This window comes from Geotrypetes seraphini, chromosome 13, assembly GCF_902459505.1.
Source record: "Geotrypetes seraphini chromosome 13, aGeoSer1.1, whole genome shotgun sequence".
Classification (NCBI taxonomy): Eukaryota; Metazoa; Chordata; class Amphibia; order Gymnophiona; family Dermophiidae; genus Geotrypetes; species Geotrypetes seraphini.
Genome location: NC_047096.1, coordinates 54,524,526 through 54,551,419, shown reverse-complemented (window position 1 = coordinate 54,551,419; position 26,894 = coordinate 54,524,526). Strand labels below are relative to the sequence as shown.

General features: G+C 42.6%; 1 protein-coding gene across 12 annotated transcripts in view; it reads left to right on the top strand.

The window, feature by feature from the left end:
- Positions 1-26,804, top strand: part of CDON (cell adhesion associated, oncogene regulated) — a 251,157-nt gene extending 224,353 nt beyond the window's left edge. For all 12 annotated transcript variants that reach the window (XM_033918171.1, XM_033918170.1, XM_033918164.1 and 9 more), the window contains 3 exons: positions 6,354-6,424; positions 18,814-19,073; positions 23,586-26,804. In XM_033918171.1, coding sequence (XP_033774062.1) covers positions 6,354-6,424; positions 18,814-19,073; positions 23,586-23,758 — 504 coding nt within the window. In that variant the 3' untranslated portion in view covers positions 23,759-26,804. The remainder of the gene's footprint in view (positions 1-6,353; positions 6,425-18,813; positions 19,074-23,585) is intronic.
- Positions 26,805-26,894: the final 90 nt, after the last annotated feature.

Genomic DNA, 26,894 nt, shown 5'->3' with positions numbered 1-26,894 from the left:
GAAAGAAGTTTTCTAATCTGGAAAGGAAGTTCATTCCAGATTATTGCGAAAATGTATGAAAAAGATCGAGAAATAAAGCTTACGACTCTTGTTCCTTTAAAGGAAGGGAAAGAAAGTTTATACATCTGAGAGATTCTTGGTTTTGTAGACTGCAAAGAGTTGAAAGAAACAGGAGCTAATGACATAAAGATTTCATGTAAAATTTTGAATATTATGCTTGCACATTTAAATTTTATTCTGAAACGGACTGGAAGCCAATGAAGTGCCTTCAAAAGAGGGGAGACATAGTCAAGCTTCCTTTTGCCAAAGATCAGTTTGGCTGCTGTATTTTGATTTAATTGTAACCTTTTTAATTGTAACTGTTTTACCAACAGTTCGAAATTTACAAAACTTGGGTGATAGACTTTTTCACAGGAATAGAATCAAGTCTAATCCAAAATACAATTGGATTAGTCCATAATTATCAAAGATATTCCTGAGATACTTTAAAGTTAAGAGTCTGTGGAGAATTCGGAAAGAAGTGTAAACTTGAGAATGATGAACTTTCCATGTCAGAAAAGAAGTTCTCCAAGAAAATTAGTCACCCGGTATTTTCAAGAAGTCCTTCATTTGATGTACAGTATCGGCATCTATGAGGCAAACTTGGGTTTTTTTGTTACATAGAGCATTATGGACCCCTGTTCGGTTACAAAAATTGGATAGCTCTAAGTCTAATAAATGTTGGCACTGTCATCTCAAAGCAGGGACTTTAGATCATTTATTATGAATTTTTGGAAATCAATTTGGGACCAAATTAATTTTTATTAGACAACCCAGTAGCATTATCATATGATACTGTGCTGTTTGGTATGGCAATGAGAGCAAAAAGTCAGATTTCTACAAATAACAAATTATTACTTATAATGACTGGGGTTGCCATTCAACAAATTACATATAATTGGAAAAATTGGAGTAGATTAAATTATAATTTTTGGTAGAATTCCTTATGTCATGTTTATAAAATGGAGAGATTTATTGCAATACAGCGGGGATGATTCAGGAAATTTCAAGATGTGTGGGAGCCATTAACAAAGTATTGTACTGATTAGATGACCATTTTTTTTTCTTTTCCACTTAATTTTACAAGTTCAATTGCGAGGGGGGGGAGGGGGCAATTTTATTGTTACATATTGTATAAGGTATTGATTACATGATGGAAAGGGTGGGAAGGGTGGGCGATAAGAGCATACTGAGGACTGGGTTGAGAATCAGTATTCTAGAGAGCAGGTCCGTTAACCATTATGTAAATCGATATTCTTAGGTATCTTCACCTCTCACTTCCAGAAGTAAGCAAATAAACCCCCTCTTTTACTAAGGAGCGCTAGCCGATTTAGCACATGCTAACCGATTTAGTGCGCACTAAATGCTAACACGTCCATAGTATATAATGGATGCGTGCTAATCGGTAACACATACTTAATTTTTTTTAGCGCATGCTAAATTGGTTAGTGCTTCTTAGTGGAAGGACCCCAAAATGGTTCCCATTGTGAGGATGTTACCCATACATCAAAGTTTGGGCTGGCCTCTGTCATAGTCAGGATGCCGGCTTGATGCTCTGACATCTCTCTGATCTGAGAGTTGTGTCTTCTGCTTGCGGTCAAAGCTTTCACCATAAACAGTATGTGATCGTAATCAATCATATACTTTTTTTTTTTACTTTATTTATTTATCAGTTTTACATTTTAACAAAATCAAACATTTTGTACAGAAAGATTGTCTGATTATACATATTTTTAAAAAAGAAAAATAATTTTTCCCAATAGATTCTCTATTCAAACAGTCTCAAGTCCTCATATTGGATCCAAGAAAAAAAAAAAAACAACACATTTTTTTGTGGATTGCGGATAATGATGCAGTAATCCTTCACATCTCTTTAAGGAATAACCACTTAGATCGTCATTCATCCACTTTTTTCTATCTTCATTTGTTTTTTAACATTTATTACTTTATAATCTATCTTTTATCACTTATCTTTTGAGTTGCAGTGCTCATTTGTAACTGTCGGCTGGGGAGTCCTGCCGACATGTTTCCCCCCTTGGGCTGTATCAAGGCCGTCCCCATTTAAGGCCGCTCACCATCATCCAGTCGGATCACTGCTTTGACAAGATGGCCGAGATCCACAAAAAATGTAAATGATTGATTAAGATCACAACCTGTTTATGGTGATAGTTTTGAATATTGGTGTGATTACTAAAATATAGCCAACCTTTCTAGCTTACTGTGAGGTCAAAGCTTGACATACTGGGGCCAAGAACAAAAACTAACCCCCTCTTCTATGAAACCGCGCTAGTGGTTTTAGCACAGAGAGCAGCGCTGAATGGCCCGCGCTGCTCCCGATGCTAATAGAGTTCCTATGAGCGTGGCTCTCTACTCTAAACCCGCTAGTGCGGTTTCGTAGAAGAGGGGGTAAGAAGCAGGTCCAATCAGAATTATTTTTAGTTAGTTAGCGCATGCCTTTTTCAGTAGAAGCTCAAGATGAATAATATGTACCATAGGAATTTCCTTGACTCTAGAGGGCATAAAATCTAATTTTGTACCTGAAGCGATTGAGGTTATTAATAATAATAATAATAATAACATTTATTTGTATTCCGCATTATCTACAATTTCCAAGTGGATAACACATTACATATATAGTATAAAATACAAACAAGATTAAAACAAAAGACAAATATATTCATTACACATCATTAAATTATATGTTGCTGTGACATTCAATCATTTCGTCTCATAAAAATGCTGGTATTGTGAGTTTATGACTCCTCTGATCCACATACCTGCTGAATAGAAAAGAAAAAAATAGGTTTTCAGTTCTTTCTTAAATTGCATTATTGTTCTCAAAGCTCACAGGTAGAGCATTCCAAAGTCTGGAATCTATAATGTAAAAAATGGAAGATCGATATTCCTTTAACCTCACTACTTGAAAAGATGGAATGCATAATAACAATTTATGTGAAGATCTCAGAGAACATACTGGCTGGTGAAGTTTCAAGGTGGCACAAAGAGTATAAGATACACAGATATTAAGAACTTTAAAACCAGCGGTAGGATTTTAAAACTAATCCAATATTGGTCAGGAAGCCAATGTAAAGATTCCCAAATCGAGGAAATGTGGTCAAATTGAGGGATGCCTGAGGTAACTGAGTCTAGCTACTGTGTTTTGCCAACCTGAAGCACTTTCTTAACGTTCTTCAGGATTCCAACAAGCAACCCATTGCAGTAGTCCAACAAAGGCTAATAATACTTTTGTGCGATCTTCTGAAAATTACGTTGGCAACCTGAGGTTTAATTCTTCTCACTTTTCTTAGCGTATACATAAGGTTACCATATGACTCCAGAAAAAAGAGGACGGATTGAGACATCCGGGTTTTACTTTCATTGCTTTCAATGGAAGTAAAACCTGGATGTGTCAATCCGTCCTCCTTTTTCTGGAGCCATATGGTAACCCTATGTATACAAAACTGAAGTATTGTAAGATCGCAAGAAGGAGCAGAAGGATTTGAAGTGGGCTTCCCTGACGGTCAGCCTGGTGCTCTAACGTGATACTACTCCCTGAGGCTCTGTGCCAATAGCCCAGCTTTTCCTGAGGCTGGGTCCTTCATACAGATGAGACCTAGAACAGTTTGCCATGCTTATACCCTACTTAAACCACTAGGGACCCATCCCCCTCAAGTAAAGTTGAGCTACTGACAAAGGCCTAACAATGAGGTATGTGTGATTCTGGGCACCTTACCGCTTACTAATGGCTCTCTGCAGCCAAAAGCAACAGCTTGCAAAATGAAGAAAAAAAGGCCATTTGCTTCTTAATGTTGCTCATAGTTAAAGGATAATTACTCCATCTGTGAAAATATATTACACTCAAAAACATAACTGGTATGAAGTAAAGAGAGCTAAATTGGAGCAATTGCAGGAATGTAAGATGTTTAATATCTTCTGAGCCCCCGTCTGGCAGGAGCCGATGATCTAGCTGACAGGTGCTTGAACCTGACCTGCATGCAGAATAATCAGGAATCTATCGCAGTCTTCTCCAAAAGATCAGTGCACTGCTTTCTTCAAAATACTTTCTTTCTGGGCTCAGCAATTCCCTTCCTCCTCCTTTGGGCTTCCTGTAGTGTGATGACAGTTCCATTTAGCTGGGCTTTTCCTTAACTCCTACAGGACTGGCGGCCCTTGCTGCAATTATTTTAGGCTGTATGGCGATAACACTAGCTTTTATTGATTTGTTGAATTCATTTTCTATCCTGTTCTCTCCAACAAGTCCAGAACGGATTACAGATTAATATACACAATATACAGTTAATGGGTTACAATTTGCCATAGTTATAGTGCAATAGAAATACAGTACAGTTTCAATACAAGTTTTTATCCTAACTTGGCGCATACTAGGGATCTAATACCAATAAACATTATATACAGTTTACAGGTTACAATTTGCCATTGTTACAGTGCAAAATTTTTCAGTATCCTGACATGACACATACCGAGGATCTAGTTCCAATATACGTTTCTTTGTAATCCATCAGTCGTGGGCAGGGGAGTTAGGTGAAGAGGTCTGTTTTTATTGCTTTCCTAAAGTTCAGAAGTCCTTCAAAGGATCTGATCTGTGGGGGCAGTTGATTCCAGTGGCTCGGTATGAAGTGGGAGTAGGAATGTCATTTGGCGGTTTGCAGTTGAAGAGCACGACCAGGGGGCATTTTACGGCATATTTCATCCTGTTCGGCATGTATGGAGGAAGCTTGCTCATCATGTAGCCCAGTGCCATGTTGTACAAGGATTTGAACGCTAGCAATGTTTGGCTATGGGCAGCCAGTGAGCCAGATTTAACTCTCCTGGAATGTCGGGTTCCAGGTCGGGACCAGTAAAATCTGGGAGGTCGTTGGCACCAGAATCCGCACACCCACTTCCACAAACTAAATGCCCAGTCCTGGGTTTGCTTTGAACCAGATATTTACCAAAAAAAATAAAGTGTCAACTATAAAACAATGTCCATTCTATAGCAAGATATTCCTTCCTGGTGCACAGGGTCCTCTTCTGTGCACGTACGGATTCCCTGTCATCATCTTTCCTCTCAGTAGATGTCAATAAACTCCCCAACCCTTATCTGTCCCATTCGTCCTGTCTTGTCTGTCCTAATTAGATTGTAAGCTCTTCTGAGCAGGGACTGTCTATTTCATGTTAAATGTACAGTGCAATGTACATCTTTCAGCGCTATAAAAATGATAAATAGTAGTAGCAGAGGTAGTGGATGTCCTGTTCGGTGAAGGCAAAGCCAGCAGCCTTAAAGGTAGGGGTGACCAAAGACATACCAGCTGATATTCAGCCAGCAGCATTTTTTTTAAATGCTGATCATCACCAGCTAAATTAGCTCCAGGCCAAAGGATAAAATTTGGTGGGGATGGCCACCAGAGCCTATGCCAATATTTGGCCGGAGCCTGCAAAAGACAGTTATGCGGACCCCAGATGAATTATGAGCCGGGACCAACATAACATTTTTTTCAGCTTAAAGTTTCCCTGACCACCCTCCTGGCCCCAGAAACAGCCCCTCCCCCCAGCCTGTGAAATTGTAAACCCTCTCCCCCCCGGAATGACCCACCTCCCACAATATAGGTAGGCCTCCTGCTTTGACAATTAGCCCTGGCTATTTAGTTCTTCCAGTACTCACACATGGCCTGGTTTGGAATATCCTGGTCTAATATAACCAGCAACGGTCAGTGTAAAAAATGATGACCACAGCTGGCTGAATATTAGCCGGTGAACATTTTTTTGAAAACTGAGCCTTTTATGTTCAGGCTGAAATCTCAGTCACAATAGCCCATCATTTGGGATGTGCCCTCCTGCTATAGAAATGTGGGTGATTTTGTAACATACAGCGGAATACTTTAGTCTATGATGTTGACTCTGTGGTTAGCATCTCCCCTCCATTTTCCTTTGTAGAGTCTCGTCTTGCAAAATGAAACTGGTGTTCAGAGTGTTCCACTGTAAGACAGGGAGAGGTGATTATGACTCTTTTTCCTCAAACTTTTGTTTATAAAGTGATTTTGAAAATGAAGTCTGGAAAGGACTCAGGACTATAAAATTTAAATGCACCATACATTTAAACAATGCCCAGATAGATATCAGGGAGGTTCTTGAATACAACATTCAAAAAAATTATTTTATCTGTTTGTTTTTTTAGACATTTTTTAAACAGCAGATACATAGCCCGGGATACAACATCACCAATTGGCATATTTGGTTGTTAAGGATGTGGTTGATGGTATTCTACCACCAGTGGATAGGTGTGTTTTAACATTCTGTGTCATATTTTCCTACAGGGAGGCGGACTGTATACAGCAGTGCCACATATGGACCCCTCTGAGTGCAGCAGCTGCCGGAATAATAACAGGTGAGAGAGGACCTCATGTGCTGGTAGCAGTGGTCATGGATGAGCCTGAAATCACCAGGGTCATGACCCAGTCAGTGCCAGGCAGAATTAGTCATAGGTTGGTTGTTTTAGAGACCTTACGTATTTCCCCCCCCCCCCCCAAAAAAAAAAAAAAAATATCCTGATTACCAATAGGAAAATGAAAAACATTTTTTTCTGCTCAACTAAACATGTTCAAATTAAGAGGTGCCTTTTGCATTTTTATGATAAATATTTGAAAAGCAGACTGTTTTAATCATTTCTATAGCACTACCACACATACGCAGCGCTGTACAGAGTCACAAAGGAGATAGTCCCTGCTTGAACTAGCTTGCAATCTAAACAGACAAGACAAATAGGATGCCATGGATACAGTTAGGGGGCATGGTTAATCTGCTGGCTAGGGCAGTAGGGATTAAGGTTATGGATTGAAGGCTACATCAAAAAGGCGGGTTTTCAGTCTGCTTTTAAACAAGAGAAGGGATGTGGCAAACAAACTTAGGTAGTTCATTCCAGGCATACGGGAACAAAGTCTGGAATTGGCAGTGGAGGAGAAGGGAACAGCTAAGAGCAACTGATCTGACGAATGGAGTTCTCTAGGACAGTGTTCTTCAACTTTTTTACACCTACAGACCGGCAGAAATAAAATAATTATTTTGTGGACAGGCATCAGTCCGTGGACTGGCAGTTGAAAAACACTGGGCTAAGTCATTGGCCAGACCCCGCCCATCTCTACCCAATCTCCACCCCAGACCCCACCCCCATAATAGTACTAATTGTAACACTATTTTTTCCATTCATTTTTCATAGATACACACAATATAATCTTATTAACAACACATAATGGTTAACCACAAAATTAAACTGCACAAAGCACAGTGACAGCAGATGTAAATTCTCAAAATTGACATAATTCAATCACAAAATTCAAAAATAAAATCATTCCCTCCTACCTTTGTTGTCTCCCTCCCTCCCTTACCTTCTGACATGTTCCCACCTGGCCATTTTATGCTGCCCCCGGTGTTATCTTCAGGTCGGCTTCCTCTTCCTCACTGATACAGTGCACAAAGCTGCAGGCATCGGCTCCTTGCGCATCCCGCACCTCATCTGGAAGCCTTCCCTCTGACGATGCTGAAACTGAATCAGTGAGGAAGAGGGAGCTGGCTCGAAGATAACACCGCATCGATCGCTCCATGGACCTGCGGTTGAAGAATACTGTTTTGGGCCTGATGCACGTGCTAGCCCTGTGGACCTGCAGAAAATTTCTGTGGACCGACACCGGTCCACAGACCGGTGGTTGAAGAACACTGCTCTAGGAGGTGTATAAGAAAAGAGAAGAGATACTGAGGGGCTGCAGAATGAAACACTTGTAGGTTAGTAATAGGAGTTTGAACTGTATGTAAAGGTGGATAGGGAAAAGACAAAACAAAGAAAACTGCAGACAGATGTACAAAAATGCAGGCTAAATTTATTAAACCAAAATCATGAATGCGGTTAATGTTACTACCTTGAACCAAACCAAAGGACCGAAAGGTGGATAGGGAGCCAGTGAACTGATTTAAGGAGAGGGGTAGCATGAGTGTAGCGAGGTTTTAGTAGGAAGGGGGCTGTCTTCAAAAGCAGGGTTAACAGCACCAGAGATGTCAAATTATCCAGTTCCAGAAGGAAGAAGTTAGATCAGTTCTGAATTTCTGACAAATCCATACTGTTGTATTAGGAGACCTGCAGCACTGCTGATCCAGTTCTCCCGGATAGTATGAATAATATAGTTTGTGAGATACCACTGATTAGTGACCTCTGTGGACAACAAAGGTGTGTTAAAAGCCCAACTTTTATGGCACCTTAATGACTTACCCCACCCCCTTAGTTGCCTAGCTTAGGTACCTAAATTTAGGAGCTCTGCATCTTTTAAATATTGGGCCTAACATCTTTCTCCAAAATGTAGGAGCCCTTTTACTAAAAGGCCCCTCCAAGTGTATCCCAGGATGCATTGGGAAGGGGGCCTAAGGCCCTGATTGGCCCAGGGGCCTAAGGCCCCTCCTATGAGTGGGGCCTTAGGTGCCTGAGCCAATCAGGACCTTAGGCCCCTCCCCAGTGCATCCCAGGATATCTTGTAAGCTCTGCCTTATCCTCACAAGCCTCGAACACTTATGATTTTAAAGTGTTTAAGGCTTGTGCAGATGAGGACAGAGCTTGCAGGAATAGGGTAGGGACAGGAAAAGAAATCGCAGTTCCCGGGGGACGGAGAAAAATTTGTCCCCATGTCATTCTCTAGTTTGGAGCTGAAGTAACCCAAGCTTGGTTTCCAGTCTCTTGTCATTTGGGAATCCTCCATATACCCCTTCATGTTTTTCTCCACCACCTTCTCTGAGAGGGAATTCCAGGTATCAAGGGACAGCCTATTGAGGTCAGTCAAGAATCCCCTTTGAGGAACCATGTCAAAGCAATGGCATAGTAAGGGAGGCCCCGGGCGCGGTCTTGGTAAGGGCATTAGCACCCGTCCTCCTCTCTGTCCCCCCCTCCTTCCCGACCGCCGCTGCCGTGAGTGTTGTGCCCCTTCCTTCCCTCATACCTTTTTCATTTTCCCTGCGTGAGCAGCATTATGGACTTGCTGCCTGTGTCGGTGTCACCTCTCTTTGACATCACTTACGGGCCCTGCGCCTAGGAAGTGACATCAGAGGATAACTGACATAATGCAGGCAGCAAGTTCGTGATGTTGCTCATGCCTGGAAAATTAAAAAGGTACGCGGGAAGGGAAGTGGGGCACACTCAAAGCAGGGTGGGTCGGGAAGGAGCGGGGGGACAGGGAGGGGCACCATTCACCCTCACTACACCACTGTGTCAAAGGCAAACAAATAGCGTTTTCATGGTGTGGTCTGCGATATGTAGTCCGTTTTGTGCTGTGTTGGGCTCTGTTCATATTCATTCGCACGCGAGACTTCAGCGCGCCAATATTGCAGTGCCGACAGTTCGGCAAAAGACATCAGCGTGCCGCCTAAAAAGTGACTTTTAAAGAGCTCCGACGCGGTATGTGAGTGGGGAACCCCCCCCCCAGTTTACTTCATACTCTTCGCGCTGCCGTTGGGGGGGTTGAAACCCTCCATTATAGAGTAAACTTAACTTTTTCCCGATTTTTTAGGAAAAAGTTAAGTTTTCTCTATAATGTGGGGGGTTGCACCCCCCACACTCCTCCCAACGGCAGCGCGAACAGTCAGAAGTAAAGTGGGGGGGGTTCCCCCCCCACACCCCTGTCGGAGCTCTTTAAAAGTCACTTTTTAGGCGGCACGCTGGTGTTGGGCCGAATTGTCAGCACGCTGAAGTCTCGCGCGCTTATGTCCCGTCACCGTTGGGCTCATAGTAGCGCCTAACACGACTTTAATAAAAGGGCTTCTTAGATCAGTGTTTCTCAGCTCAGTCCTGCAGTACCCCCTTTCCAGTCAGCTTTTCAGAATATCCACAATGAATATACATAAAAAAAATATGCATATAACAGAGGCAGATGTATTAAAATAGCCCGATGTTGTCCATGTAATATACACCATCAATCCACAACGGCATATAATAAACTTCAAAGAGCCTAGTTTCTAAGCAATTTTTTTCTTCAGATAATACATTTCTAAGTACCTCTATGGTCTTCAGTTCCAGCCAACTACCAACCAATTTATTTGACCTTAAGGTCCTTCCCGAGGTTCAAAAAAAGAATGAAGAAATAGCTAAACCTAAGTACATAAGTTTTAAAGTTGTATAAGAAAAGCTCATTGATTTGCACAAAACATAGAGTATAGAGCACAAGCACTTAAAAAAAAAACTAAGGTCTGATGATGAATAAAAGCCAGAAAGAGAAACAAGCCTTCAAATAATTTGGCTGGTGGTTGGCTGGAACTGAAGACCATAGAGGTACTTAGAAATGTATTATCTGAAGAAAAAAATTGTTTAGAAAGTAGGCACTTTGAAGTTTATTATGTGCCTTTGTGGATTGATGGTGTATATAACAGAGGCAGTGCATGCAAATCAAGTTCATGCGTATTTGTTGTGGATATCCTGAAATTCTGACTGGCAAGGGGATACTCCAAGACCGACTTGAGAAACACTGCCTTAGATTGTGATTCCACTTCCCCACCACCCCACCCCTTCCCAGGGAGAAGGAATACTCAATGTACCTCAATGTAACTTGCCTAGAACTACAATTGAAAAAGACATGAGCCTTTCAAAATACAGCTTTTAACTTTCCTTCCTAGCTGGTGGTTAGCCATTTTCTATCCAGAGAAAGACTGTGTGTAGTACACTGAACATATTGTTCGCTTCTGTCATCTGTTCCAATCAAGATGTCCAGGCAGAGGATTTCAGTGGTCTGGGGGGTTGATACTGGATTCACGTTAATAATCCTCTAAAGTTACACATTACTATAGCCAGAAACTCTGTTGAAAGGTTGGAATGCAGCTATAAAGTGTTTGGGGGATTAGACTAATGTACTTTTGTATGGGAAAAAGCTGTGGCTCAGGCTTTTATCAGTGGTTGCTGGTTGAGGCAGTTTCTTTTTAATTCTTCCATAGATTATGGTCATTCTTTCACCAACTTGCCTTCTGTTTTTTGTAAGTTTTACACATAAGCTGGAGCTCCTCCTATGTATACCCCCCCCCCCTTGCAAAGTCATACATGGGGTCTTTTTATTAAACTGCGTTAGGTGTTAATGTGTGCTCAACACAGCAAAAATGACCTAGCGTAGGACATGCGAAAGCATTCTGTATTAGTTTTGCCATCTGCATGTGCTAAGTGTGCGGTACTTATTTATTTTTGGGGGCGGGAGCATGTCGGGGGTTAGCGCTTCAGTAATGCAGGAGCCCTTAGAAGTGCTAAGGGCTCCTTCATTATTTCTAAATAGGAACTTGTAAGTGCTTCTGCACCAATTTTTTTTCAGTGGCTGTGTGCTAATGCAATATATTCAACTAATATTAAAAAAGCCCTTTTTGATGACCATGCCTAAAGTGGAATTAGTGCGCAAGAAAGTCCCATTGTCGGGACGTGCCACGCCCATTCCATAGCACAGCTTAGAAAGCGGGTATTTGCAGAATCGTACTTAATAATAATAATAATAGTTTATTTTTATATACCGCCAAACTATCAGTTCTTGGCGGTTTACACAATAGTAATTACAAGAAATAATTAAAAATACGGATCCAAATAACAATGTCTTATAAAAGAAAATAACACAGTTTAATAAAAGATACTGACTAACTGAATACAACCCTAACTTATTTAAAGTAAAATATGCACAATACAGATTATTTATACTAAGTTTTTGATAATATGAGCTGATGTGATCATGTTTTTTTAAGTTAAAAATCAAACGAATTGTTGTGTTTTGAATTAATCTTAATCGACTGGTTGGTTTTTTTCATGAGCACCCAAATAAATAACATTACAATAATCTAATATTGAAAGAATTGATGATTGAACCAGTATTTTAAATGATATAAAATCAAAATATTTTCTAATGGTATGCAACTTCCAAAGAGTACTTAGGCACTCTGCTAGCACTTACATGAGTAGGTTCACACATGTTCACATAAGCGCTAGAATTCCAGACATTTATGTGTGCAGTGGGTGCGCAAATATGAACACCTAGATTAGACACAGTGTCCGGAAAAAATGAGAGCTGTTGGCAGTGGTGTAGTAAGCGAGGTGGGGGGCGGTCCTCACCGGGCGCAGTCTTCGGGCGCTGGCCCACCTCCTGCTCTCCGTTTCCCACTCCTCTTCCCTTCCCACCACGGTACCTTTTTAACTTCGGCGCTCTCTCTGATGTCACTTCTGGAACCCGCTCTTAGGAAGTGCCATCAGAGAGAGCGCCGACGCCCACGCAAGCAGCAGGTTCGTAGTTGCTGGCGCCAAAGATAAAAAGGTATAGGGAAGGGGCACATGCGCAGCATTGGGGGCGGGTTAGAATTGCTCCCTCAGAATACTGAGGTTATGGGTTCAATCCCAGCACATAACTTGGTTGGCACATTCTATAAAGTGGTGTATGTCATTTCTAGTGTGTGAATCTCAAATTGGGGCATGGTCAGGGGAGGAGCATGGATGGATCTAGGGCGTTCCAAAAAAATTAGGCAGTGTTATACAATATACCCAATACGTGCACAACATAGGCACAGGCATATAGGCCTGGTTTTCCTTGGCCTCGGTGAGTACACCTAAATGTTATAGGGCTTATAATAATAAATTTTTAAAAAGTCAAAAAAACGGCCTAAATTGGTACTTGGACGATCTAAAAAATAAGTTGTCCAAGTTGCCGATAATTGAGACGGGTTTAGACGTACCTAAAAATGACTTAGGCCTTTTCAGTGCTGCTGAACGACCAGAGCTAAAAGGGGCGTTTTAGGAGGAGTGGTGAGGGCAGGATTTGGGCGGGACATGGCCTGTTTTTTCCGGACACGGTGTAGAATTTCCCTTCATATGTGTATATGAAAAGGTATTAGAGGGAGAGATATCAAAGAAGCAGCGAAAGAAACAGTCAAAAGAAATTCCCCCAGGATGGCCTGCAGTAAAAATGCCAACACCAATATGGCAACCAAGATAAAATTTATTAGCACATCAACCCAAAGCGGCTACAATTTGGCATCCACCTGCATCAGGGAATTTTGTTGTTGTTTGTTGAATTGCAGCTTGACATTTTGTACAGTTGTGCAGTTGAGAATAGAGCAATCTCAGTCAGCAAATCAACAGAGCCAGTGGTGTAGCAACGGTAAAAGGCACCCGGGGCGGTGACTCCCCCTCACGTCCTCCTCTCTGCTTTCCCCCTGCTCCATTTGTGCTCACCTGCTCGTCCCACTTGCGCCCTCCCTTCTCACCCCGTACCTCTAAATCTTTGTCTGCATGAGCAGCTTCCCCAGCTTGCTGCTCATTCTGGCATTCCCGCAACCCGGAAGTAGTTTCAGAGGAAGTCGTGCCGGCGCGAGCAGCAGGCCAGAATAGTTCCCCCTGGTGACGATTTTTAAAGAGGTACGTGGGGGGGCGGGGAAGGAAGAGCATGAGTGTGTGGGGGGGGGGGGGCAGAGAGGTGCCAGGGCCTCCACCAAGAAGACATCCAGGGCAATCTTACTACGCCACTGAACAGAGCATCATGTTCTCCAATAAGTTCTATTATCCTTGACACAGGAAGATGCTGAAACATGGCCATGTTGGCTGATGTGCTAATAAATTTTATCCTGGTTGCAGTGGCATAGCTGGGACTCAATGGGCCTTGGAAGGGAGGACCCAGATGCCCGCCCAGCACACCACTCGAGTCTGACATCGTCCCAAACCCCCACGCTTGGCTACTTACCCGCCCATCGGTTCTCTATGCACTACAATGGCAGAGAATGCACTGCTTCTCTGGCCAGCGGGACCTTTCCTCTGCTGCATCCCACCCACAGGAAATTGCATCAGAGCGGCGGGCTTGATCACTGGCAGTCACTCCTCTGCCTGGTTGTTTCAAGTCCTCCATGTGGTATTTCTTTTCACTGTGTATCAGAGGAGGTAGACAATGTGTGAAAAAGCGAGCGAGAGAGGGCAGTCTCTGTATGTGAATGAGGAAGAGGGACAGGCTGTGATTATGGTAGGGCATACAGGGTGAGGGACAGAGTTTGTGTGCACAAATGAGGATGCAGTGGGATAGGCTATGTATTTGTGCAGCTGAGAGGAAAAGGGTGCATATCTGTGAAAATGAGGTTGAGGGCTCTGTTTTTGTGTGTGTTTCAGAATGAGAGTGAGAGGCTGTGTATGTGATGTGGCACAGCTCACTAACTGCTTCTGTTTGTTTATTTAGATTTTATTAAACACAAGTGGAAATCATTAACTTGGGCTCAAACTGCCGAGACAGGGTTTTTTTACTTTTTAAAATTCTTTTCCATGTATCCCTGGCCAGAATACTGTTACAGCTCCAGACGGTGAAGGATGATGGAGTTTCTCCCCAGAACTGTTGCACAGTCTGACTATACCACCCAGCTGGTTCCATTCACACCCCTCCCCCGCTCCTCTTAACATTTGTGGTCTATCAGCTCTGAAAAATATAAGAGGAGATAAGTTTCCTCTTTGCGCTGTATTTATGTATCCATTCCTTCTGCTTCTCAGGTTTCTGTTGATTTGAATTGCATTATTTTTTGGAATGTCGTTTGGGTCATCTTTAGCCCCCTTGAATAGAGGAGTAGCCTAGTGGTTAGAAAAGCAGGGAGGCCGAGGAGAGGGAGTTGTTCAAATCCTGCCTCCCTTACTGATGCTTCTTTTGATCTTGTGTGAAATCACTTTACCTCCCATTGCCTCAGGTACAACATAGATCCTCGTTTACTAAGCCACGGTAGAGGTTTCTTCCACAACCTGGAGCGCTAAATGCCCTGACGCTCATAGAATTCATATGAACGTCGGAGCATTTAGCACTGCAGGCCACGGTAAAAACCTCTACCGTGGCTTAGAAAAAGGGGTAGGGGGATAGATTACAAGTTCAGGGCAGGGAAATAACTTGTTTACGTTATCGTAGTGCACCTTGAGCTCAGATTTGCAAAGGCTCTTTGCTACCTCTTTGACCAATGGTATTTTCTGAGCATATAGGAACTGTATTATTATTATTGTTGTTGTTGGACGGAGATGCACAGACTAAAATGGGTTCCTAACAACTCGTTCTGAAGCATTATGGGACTTGAAACAGTGATTTCAATGGGCAGGACCAATCACTACAAATTCCACACTGCTTTGGGATGTAAGTTCAAAACCAGGAATGGCCAAAAATGGCTCCATTCTGGAACTGATTTCTATCAGAGGCAATGGAGGGTATAAAGCAGTGGTTCCCAATCCTGTCCTGGAAGACCACCAGGCCAATCAGGTTTTCAGGATAGCCCTAATGAATATGCATGAGAGAATTTTGCGTATAATGGAAGTGAGAGACATGCAAATCTGCTCCATGCATATTCATTAGGGCTATCCTGAAAACCCGATTGGCCTGGTGGTCCTCCAGGACAGAGTTGGGAGCCACTGGTGTAAAGGACTTGCTTAACTTCTCTGGTTCTCAGCCCCCTGCTCCAGAGCTTCCAAGTCCCTAGTTCCAGACTGGTTTTGAACTTTATGTCTCAAAGCAGTGTGGGATTTGTACTGCCTTATCCTGCCCGTTGAAATCAGTGCTGCAGCAGGATGGGGTGGACAGAAACCCAGGACTATCCCAAAACCTCCAACCTAGAACTGGGTAGCTTGGCATCTCTGCAGTCATATTTTTGAACTTATGTCACAATTCAATGTGCTAATTATAGTCCTAGATTCTACCCATTGAAATCAGGACTACAGGTCCTATAATGCATCAGAAATCCAGGACTAGCTTATAATCTCCCTGCTGGAACTGGGTAACTTGGCAGGTCTCCAGCTCTAACTATTAAATCACTGTATTTGGAGCATGTGCTTGCCTAGTCCCCATGCTCAGTGGGCCCTGGGCAGAAGAACCAAGAGTCCCCCCCCCCCCCCGAGTCTGGCATGGCCTCCCTCTGCACTAAGCCTTTATTTCTGCAGAGGTAAAATGTGGGGGGGGGGGAAGATCATGAATGATGACTTTGGGGGAGGGCAGGGAAAGTAAATGTGACTGGGGATGGGGATGAGAAAAAAGTAAATGGGGGCCCGTTTTAGGGGCCAGAAACACATGTTTGTCTAGAACCCTCAGATAAGGCCAAATTCGGGAATCCTTTTATTAAGGCGCGCTAACCGATTTAGCGCACGCTAAAGATTAACGTGCGCTGAATGCTAAGACGCCCATTATATTCTATGGGTGCCTTAGCAATGAGCATGCACTAAATCGGTTAGCGCATGCTAAATTAGTTAGCATACCTACGTAAAGGAGCTCAAAATTAGATGCTGTCAAGATCTGTACTAAGCTCCAATTCTATAATGATCACTTAGCACTAAGCAACCTTTATAAAATAGCACTTGGAAAAGATTTCCCACCTCCAAATTTGTGCCCGAGGACATAAGCTTACTGAAAAATATGAGGGGCATGGGTTGGTTTGGGACGTTTCAAATATTTAGGCACAGTGTTATATAATATCAAGGTTACACACGCAACTTGTGCACTAGGATTTATACCAGATTTCAGCAGGTATAAATCTTCACACCGAAAATGGGCATGGGAATCTGCCGTAAGCACTATTTTACACTTAAATAGTACCTAGCCTGGATTTTTCCTGGTGCCTAAATTTGACTGCCATTTACTCTAAGCCCTTTGGTCCGGATTCTCTAAACGGCACAGTTTTTTTAGGCGCCCAAGCTCAGTGAAAAGCACCGTTTAACCCTTTAATTGGCAGATGGTGAAACGGTGGCTTTATGTAACTTAATGCTAAATGAGAGCAAAAACACTTTGAAAATTTTAAAACTTTAAAATTCCAAAATTTAAAACATAAAGTAAATTGTTAATTTTTACCCTAGCCTATCGTATTTTCCTTTCATGTTGCACCTTTTCTATAAAAATTGTAGTTCTTCCCCACTCTCCTATTGTTTGCAGTAGGTCCGTACGTCTTGTGCTTTGAAATTCATCGCTCTCCCAAGGGGGGGGGGATTGCCCTTCGCTGCTATGTGGGGCTCTGGAAAGCGGCCTTGTTGCTCTGTCCTGGGGACTCGGTGGCACAGCTGGATACCCCCTCTTGAGGCCGCAGTTCCTTCTATTTCTCCTCTCTTCTTCTCTTTCTTTTCTCGTTCTTCTCTCTTTTCTTCTTATTCAGGGGCTTTGGTGCAGCTCACTATGAAAGGTGTGTGTTGGTGTGTGTGGGCGGGGGTGTCTGTGGAGCGTTTGTTGTGGATCGTATGGCGTGTCTGGAGTTTGTGCATTTGTGGTATGATTGGGGGGGTTGCTTCTGTTCTCTATCTAAATAAAAATTTGCGGATGGCGACTGGAGGGTACGGAGCTCGTCCGGCCCAATTTTCTTTTCTGTGATTGTCTGCTCGTTTTACAGTTCGATTTATATTCCCTCTTTTTTGGACCTTGTGTCCTTGTACCGTTGGATTTCTGTATCTTCTGTGTTGCATCTGTTAATAAAAATTATTTGAAAAAAAAAAAGAAAAGTTGAAAGGGGACAGATTCAAAACGAATGCTAGGAAGTTCTTCTTTACCCAACGTGTGGTGGACACCTGGAGAGCGTAAAAGGGCAGAGTACGGTACTGGGGTTCAAGAAAGGATTGGACAATTTCCTGCTGGAAAAGGAGATAGAGGGGTATAGATAGAGGATTACTGCACAGGTCCTGGACCTGATGGGCCGCCGCGTGAGCGGACTGCTGGGCACGATGGACCTCAGGTCTGACCCAGCAGAGGCATTGCTTATGTTCTTATGTTCTTAATACTCGGATTGTCTTCCAGTATCCCCTGTTTTTATAATGATATATGTTTTTATGTAATACTACATTGTAAACCGCTTAGATATTTGATTAAGTGGTCTAAAAAATTATTTTAATAAATTTGAAACTTGAAACAGTGCCAAGTAAACAGGTATTTGGAGATGCAGATCTCCCATAAGAGCCATAGAAGACACATGTTGCTTCTCAGCAACAATGCCAAATAAAGGGTTAGACAACATTTTGCACTGATTTTAAAGTCACCTACTGATGCCTAAATAATCATCAGTGCCAGAATCACGCCTCCGTAGGCACTTCACAGCGCCTAATGCCACTGCAGACATGGCTAACGCCAGAAGTTGCATTAGACACCATTCACATCAAAGGTAGGCGCCAGTAATGTAGGCCAGGAAAACCCTGGCCTACATTTCCGGCACCTACCTTTGCCAGAGGCACGATTCTCTAACCGGCGCCATTGTGTGATTGGCACGCAATTGGCGGCCACTTTTAAGGCAGCCACCAACAATGGCACCAGTTAGAGAATCTACATAGTAACATAGTAAATGATGGCAGATAAAGGCCTGAACAGTCCATCCAGTCGGCCCATAAGTTATACCCATAAAAAAATACATGATTAAATTATCTCTTCTTTGATATTTCTGAGCCATAGACTGTAAAGTCTAGTATTGTCCTTGGAATCTGGGCCTTTGTGCCTCAATCTAGACTACTGTGTGAAGGTATAGTTAACTGTTCCATGTTATCTGCATATTAGCAGTTAACATATATTAAAAACACCAATATTAGCCTCAAAATGTAGTCCCCTCCCACCCTTTCCCTATTCCTGAACATGAAAGAGCTTAACGTGACAAGTTAAACTGTTTTCTGAGATTCCCAAAAGCAATTAACGCATGTTAAACACCTAACATGGTTTAATAGAGGCCCAAGAGCGTTTCATGGTATCAGAGAGTGTTTTATGGATTGGATCTCACACGTGAATTTTGCTATTAAGAAGTTATTTGCTCCTTTGGCTTTCTGTGTAGGTGTTTTCCGAAGATGAGCAGCAAGTTTGAGGATGGTGCTTTGCCAGTGATGTCTGCAGTATCACCTTTTCACCAGGACAGTCTGGAAATGAAACCACTGACCCACAGGATAATATCTGCATGTCCAGCTTCTTCCATCCCCGAGTTCAACTCAGAGACAAAGGATGGACTCGCAGGCAGAGGGGACCCCCACCTGCCACCCTCCCAGGATTCTTGCTGTCTGGAGAGCCTGAACCAGGTCAATGCAAATTGTAGGGAAGGTATGTTTGAATTAAAATTCCACTTATCAGAGAGCAAAGCAGCTTGTTGTGTAATAGGACTCAAAGAATACACAGGTATTTATTCTGGCTGGTCATTTACGGAACTGGTTTATCAGGTAAATAAGACACGGCTTTCAATGAGGCTTCATATCTGTGAGCTTTCATTTACAAATACTCTGGCTTTTTTTGAAACTGCATTTAACTCTTAACTCCCACTAACTGCTGTCAGATACCTATACCCACTATAATCTCCCCAACCCTGAAATGTCCTGTCTAAATTAGATTGTAAGCTCTTCTGAGCAGGAACTGTCTATTTTTGTGTTAGAATGTACAGCGCTGCGTACGCCTTTCAGTGCTATAGAAATAATAAATAGTAGTAGTAGTAGCTTTCCCTCCATTTGTAACGCCGTCTGTCATCACAGAAACAGTCTTAAGCAAGATGCAGTTCAATCCAATGACTGGTTCTGTTTGCTTCCTGAGTCCTGCTATTAAAAGCTATCATTATGTATGGCTGGAACTCTTTCCTAACTCCATAGTCTTAGAGAAGTGGATATTTAAAGGGCTTTGGTTCCTTTTACAAAGCCATAGTAGAAGTTTTTACCACAGGCCAGTGAGGTAAATGCTCTGAAACATAGGAATTCTGTGAGCATCGGAGCATTTACTTCACTGGCCCACGGAAGAAACCTCTTCCGCAGTTTTGTAAAAGCCAGCGTTTATGTTGTTGGCAGCAGAACTTTAAAAAAAAAATTCCCTGGGAATTTAACATTTGACTTTACATGTATAAATTATTATTTACTTAAAGTTATGGGCCCCCAAAGAGGAGCAAGATGTAGGACATTGCAGTGCTGGTGCCACTAAGATGTCTGAAGCCCATATTGCATAGGAGGAGGTCAAGATCAGAAATGCAACATCCAGGTCAGGACATGTAGCCCTTTGTAAAATACGTGTAGGGCTATAGGTGAGTCTAATGGTTAGAATGTTGGCCTGAGATCTACTGCAGTGAGGCCGACATTCAGCACTATTTAGCCTGCCGGGAATGGCTCCCAGCTGGCTAAATAGCACAAGCCAGTTATTCAACGATATTCAGCAGAAAATAGACAGCTATCTCCTGTTGAATATCTGGTTTATCGGATTGGCTGGTGACTGGCTATGCCGCCAGTATTCAGTGGCTTGCTGGTCAGAGAAAGCCACCTAAAAGGGCAGTCTATCTTCAGCCGTTAGGACTTAGCCAGCTAGATGCTGAATATTGACCTAGCTGACTATTTCTTGGCCAGCCAAAAATAGACCAGATAGAGCATCGACACTGAATTTCCGAATTTGCCGCAGATCACAGGAGATTGCCGTTGATCTTCCACGGTCTTCATATCAGGGGGAAGTGAGTTCAAATCCCATTGGCACTTCTTATGATCCTGGGGATTCACTTAGTCCTTCATTGCTTCAGGAATAAACATAGACTGTAAACCCTCTAGGGCAGTGGTCTCAAACTCAAACCCTTTGCAGGGCCGCATTTTGGATTTGTAGGTAATTGGAGGGCTTCAGAAAAAATAGTTAATATCTTATTAAAGAAATGACAATTTTGCATGTGGTAAAACTCTTAATAATAATATTGTAATTTATAGCTATGATCAAGAAACTATTTTATTTTACTTTTGTGATTATGATAAACATACCGAGGGCCTCAAAATAGCATCTGGTGGGCCACATGTGGCCCCCGGGTCGCGAGTTTGAGACCACTGCTCTAGGGACAGAGAAATACCTACTGTATCTGTATGTAACTCATCGTAAGCTGCAGCTGAAAAAAAGTGTAGCTTTGAGCTAAATCCAAATCCCTCCTACCACCAAGCACCAGTATTTACATCTCTGAATGCCAGTTTTCACTTCTTATGTAGGAGTCCTGGCCAGAAAATTGCACGTCTAAGAGCAGCCAAGCTCCTAAATGCTATTGTTTATACTTTAAAGGTCATTTAAATGCCAGAATTGCCTCTCATTTACTCTTCCAAAGCCCTGGCTGAAATAAGCATGTTGTTATAACTTGTGCATGCCTTGGGGGAGGTGCAAAAGCCAACAGGGAAATGTTTTAAAATATACAATATATCATTTTTTTGGAATGCTTAAACCACATCCAGAACATGTCCCCTTTGCATATGGACAGCCTACCACAATTATGCATGGAAATAGCATTGTGTGCCATCTGCACATTTAAAAAAGATATTTCCATGTTTAATTCCCATGCATGCCAATGAACACGGACCTCAGAGCAGCCAGCTAGCTTCAGTCAAGTTAATCCAGCTCTGGTTTCATCCCCTTGTGGTTCTTATTTCCGCAAGAAAAGTCAGACTGCAAGACTGATTTTATAATTGGCACCTAATTCCTAGGTGCCACTCGTCGCAGTTGTCAATCAACCACTAGGCGCCATTTACAGAATCACACCTTAAGTGGGCTTAGATGTCGCTAGGCATCCTAGTAGTAGGCACTGGTGTATTAGGCCAGGGTTTTCCTGGCCTAATTTATCAGTGCCTACCAATAGTGGCATAGTCAGTGGGGGCGGACCGCCCCAGGTGCCATCTCAGTGGAGTTGCCAACACATCTCAGCCACACACACACACACACACACCACGCTCGGACCCTCCCTTCCCTGCGCCCCATACATCTTTAAAATCTTCACTAGTGCGAGTAACTACTCTAGCCTGTTGCTCGCACAGTAATGGCTCTCTCTGAAATCACTTCTGGGTCGCGGGGCCAGGAAGTGACATCAGAGGGAAAGCCAGCGCGAGCAGAAGGTGGAGAAGCTGCTTGTGCTGGTGAAGATTTAGAGGTGCGGGGGTGGGAAGGGACATCATGAGTGTGGCATGGGGGCGCAGAAGAGCGGGGGACGGAGATGAGGGCACAGAAGGAGCGGGGAGGCGAAGAGGAAGGTTCGGGGCACGCCATCCCGCTAGGTGTTTCCCACCACACCCTGGGTGCCTCCCACCCTTGCTATGCCACTGCCTACCAAAGGCACCTGATGCCTAAGTCATACCATGCCTATTCTCTGCCTCTAGCCATGCCTACTTTTTAGGTAGGCGTCATTAGGTGCTGGCAGGTGCCTCAACATAGACTTCACTAAGCACTGTGTGGAATTCCACACACAAATTAGGTATCCATTTTTTTCTTTAAATTCGTTTTTTTTTATGACATGGTCAATTACCATGCCAATTAAACTAATTAAAAAATTGAGTTACACGTGGATTTGGGCTAGGCGTCACCTCTAAGGGCACCTAGCGGCACCTAACCTAGGCACTATTTATAGAATTCCCCCCTTAGTGCCTGATTCTATACTTAAAGGGGCATAATCAAAACATATGGCTAAGTCCGATTGGGACATTTAGTGCTAGATGCCCAAAGTCCTTTATGACCTGGTATGTATACGTGCATGCCATGAAGTGTGAGCCTTTATGCCTGCTATACAGCTAATGTAAATGTTCATATGTAACTGACAGAGATACAAACATAAATTCTAGTATTCTGTAAGTGATCGCCCAAATTCTATGAATGGTGCTTTGAGTTGCACATGCAAATTTGGGGGGGTGTCCAGTTTGCGCAGGCAACCTAATTAAATAACAAACCAGTTAGTGCTGATAATTGGCTTCTTAACAATCAATTACAATGGTACCTTGGTTTACGAGCATAATTCGTTCAGAAGCATGCTCGTAAACCAAAATACTCGTATATCAAAGCGAGTTTCCCCATAGGAACTAAGGGAAACTCGCTTGATATGTTCCCACCCTCCCCACCCCTCCGAGGCCAGCGGTGCTGCTCTGCACCACCTCCCTCCCCCCCCCCCCCCCGAGAACCGGCAGTATATACAATTCATTCCTATGTGTGTAAATGTGAGTCCTGCTCATGCTCTGCACAAACTGCCCTCATGCATGTGCCTGCATGTAAAATACACACTATGTAAGACGTGCACTGAATAATGCATAGGCAGATTCTCAGCATTTACTCACATATGCACACATATACGCACATGTATATCAGTTTTCTAAACTTTTATACGCATAATTAGTGCATAGATGTTACCCCCATTGTGGAGAGGGGTAGATTAGGGGGGCACACAATGAAGCTACTAAATAGTAAATTTAAAACAAATTATAGAAAATATTTCTTCATTCAACATGTAATTAAAATCTGTAATTTGTTGCCAAAGAATGTGGTAAAAGCAGTTAGCTTAGCAGGGTTTAAAAAAAGGTTTGGCTAATTTCCTCAAGCCCCTAATCCACTATTAAGATTGACTTCAGAAAATCCACTGCTTATTTCTAGGAAAAGCAGTATAAAATCTGTTTTACTCTTTTGGGATCTGGGATTGGCCACTGTTGGAAACAGGACACTGGGCTTAGACCTTCAGTCTGCCCCAGTATTGCAATGCTTATGTTCTTATGGCTTTCATCGTCTCAGCACCCACCATCCTGCTATGTTAAGTAGTCACTGTGCTCTATTCTGGTGTGTCTGATGTTATGTGTAACTGTTTTGTAGGTGAAGATTGTGTCTGTTCGGGAAGAGATCACCACATCTTGAACTGGGCTCCTTTCATTCTACAGCCTGCCTCAAAAGATTGCAACGAACAGATGGCACAAACTTCTTCAGACAGCACTTTGGACAGTCCTTGCCCCAGGGAGCCTCAATTGCTCCAAGCACAGGAAACCTGAGGTTCCAATCCCCTGACATTAAGCCAGCAACTGCACAACACAGTTGCTGAAAGGGACTAAGGAAAAATGGGTATTAAAACAAAGCAAAGAGTCACTATTTATTTTTTTGTAGTAGACGTGTCATATGAATGTATCTTTGAAATCCGTTTGCCTTTAAAAAAATTATTATTTATGCCGTGGACAATTCCCTGCTGGGGGAGATGTAGGACTGTTTTCCAAAGAATATGGAATCAGCCTGTTAACATTTTGAAATGATATAAAGGACCATTGGGGATATTTTGAGTGTGTCGCCTGCATAAGAAGCACTTCTACAGAGCACGTATGAGCTCTTGGACTTAAGTACCTGCAGAGTGTAGGTTTTAGTTATAAGGTTGGTTGGGTTGAAAGAAAATCGAAAGGCCAGTTGAGTCTAATCTTCTGATTGCCTGAATGATCTCTATATGACAACCTGTGGAAGGACCAGCAACATCCCTGAGTATCTGTAATCAGTTCTGCAACAATGGAAAACGTGTTCCATCCCAAATTAACTGGATCAGCACTTTCCCCTAAAATCTAAATACATCATTATACCCTCTAAGATCTTTTTCCTTTAAAATCTTGTTTGAGTTATTTCTGAAATTCTTCAGGGTTATAGTGAACTCTGCTGCCAATTTTGCTTGACTTATCTGCAGTGAGGCCTGTGTTCTGATGCCCACCTTTGCCACTGATAATTTGTGTGTGACCTTGGTACAAGTCACTTCATCTCCCTATGGCAGGGCTTCCCAAACTGTGTCTTGTGATCCCAAGTGGGGTCACTAAACCCACATTTGGGGGTCATGATCTTAGCGGGCTGTACAGTGCAACATCACCAGCTCCTGCCTCCTAGGGTTGCAAGCTTTCTGTGGTTGCTACTATTTGGGTTTTTCACCAAGTATTTGTGGCCTGGATTGGCCTCTATGGAAACAGGATACTGGGCTAGATGGACCATTGGTTTGACCCAGTATGGCTGTTCTTATGTTCTTAATAATGGGGTTGTGGCCACAGAAAGCATGCTAAGCACTGCTCTTTGGCCTCTCATCATCATCTACCAGTCACCTTATTCTGTCCTCCTTTTCTCCCCTTGCAATGCGCACAGGCAGCCAACCTAGAGGTGATTGCATGTATGCTTTTGATGCATTAGCAGGGTGAAGAAAATGAGATTCTTTACTCGACAAAAAGTGGTATAGTAAAGTAGATCATTATGAGAACAGTTTTGTGGTGGAGGAGTGTGTGGCGCAGTGGTTGGATCTACAGCCTCAGCACCCTGGGGTTGTGGGTTCAAACCCCGCACTGCTCCTTGTGACCCTGGGCAAGTCACTTAATCCTCCATAGCCCCAGGTATGTTAGATAGATTGTGAGCCCACCGGGACAGAGAGGGAAAATGCTTGAGTACCTGATTGTAAAAACCGCTTAGATAACCTTGATAGGCGGTATATAAAATCCTAATAAACTTTTGTAAAGCTGCTTACATGGGGAAAATATTTTGCTGTCTGAAAATTGACTTCCCGTAATATAGCAAAAATCCATAGCATGTGGGTCTTGAGCTATATTGAAAGGCAGCATTCAAGGAGACATATTTAGGTGCGGTACGAAAATAATTTTCCAGCATGCATACAGAACTCTATCCACACTTTAAAAAGGGGCAGGCGATACTGCATACCTTATCCCTGTGGTAATTGTCAAATGGAAAATACTGCGTGTCTATGTATAGGCCACAGGTAAAAAGCAAACACAGAGTGTGCTCCAAATCAGACGGTTTGAAAATGCCCTCTTATCATACAGTGTTTTCTCTTTAGGGCCCGAAGTGAGATTTTTCTCTCATAAGAAAAATCAAAATACTTCTGCTGCCTACTCTCATGGAAAGAGATGAAAACGGGAGGTTCTATGGCTCTGTAGAACTTTTATAAATTATTTGAAAGGGTAATGACCAAACTAGTTAATCATCTTTCTACTATTTATTTGACGTTTGTATACCCATACAATACAAAATATACTAATAATGGGTAAATAAATTTTACTGACACATATATGTATATCATACAATGATGCATACACATACGTGTTAACAATGATCGATTTCAACCAAAAGAAGAGCTGTTCCTAGGATATGACATGTGTTGCTCAGTTTAAGCTGTTTTGTGGGGTATCAATGAAGAATCGTAAAGTCTGCAATAGTAGGGGATCGTCAATATTTCTAACTCACACCCATATCCTAAATGTATAATGAAAAAGTTTTGCAATCTAATGTGAAAGAACCACTGGAAATATTGGCTAAAGAGTATATGACCTCTACATGTGTCACATATCAAAAATATCCTTAATATTATACATTGCCTTCAGCATTTTCAATAATATTCTGTTTTTATACAAAAGTCCTTGTGCACATTAAAGAATTTATATATATCCAACCTTAGTGGAGCAGTACACAAATCAGTCCTAAAGAAGATGGTCCACGCTTGATTACTGCGAGCTGTTAATGTTTGCTTCAGAAGCTGAACAAAGTTCGGTTTCGGTTATGGTGCCGAAACTAGCCCCAAATCCTTTTTCTGACAAAAGGTTGCTTTAATTTTCAGCCATACTTTTGGTTTTGCCAAAAATGACCATGTGTTTTGGGTGGAAGCTGAAAATTTGTGCTTTGTCCCATTTGTCTCCCTCCTTCCTCTTGTACCCCTAAAACAGGAATTGCCATTTCTCTGAAACCCAAAAGTGCTTACCTCCCCTCCCCATACCTGAATGGCTCCCCCGGGCCTCTCTTATATTCCCTATTCTAGGGGTGTAGTTAGGGCAGGATTGATCCCCAGTTACTTCTACCCATTCTGACTCTGCTCTCAAAATGGCTGCCATGACTGTAGTAACGCTCCTGTCCAGACTACACCATTAGCCCACTAGGGAATGTAAGGTAGTCCTGGGGTGGGGAGCTACCCTTTGTGCGCTTTTTTTGTGCTGCAATTGCAAGTAATGCAGTTATGATATTGCACAAAAGTTTATATGGTAAATAGAGTGCTCCAAATAAATGTTTTTGATACAAAATTGTAGCAGGAATTGTCTGTCAATTTGGAATGATAAGCTCCTTAGGTAGAGTTGCCAGATTTTACATTCATAAAATCCGGACCCCCTA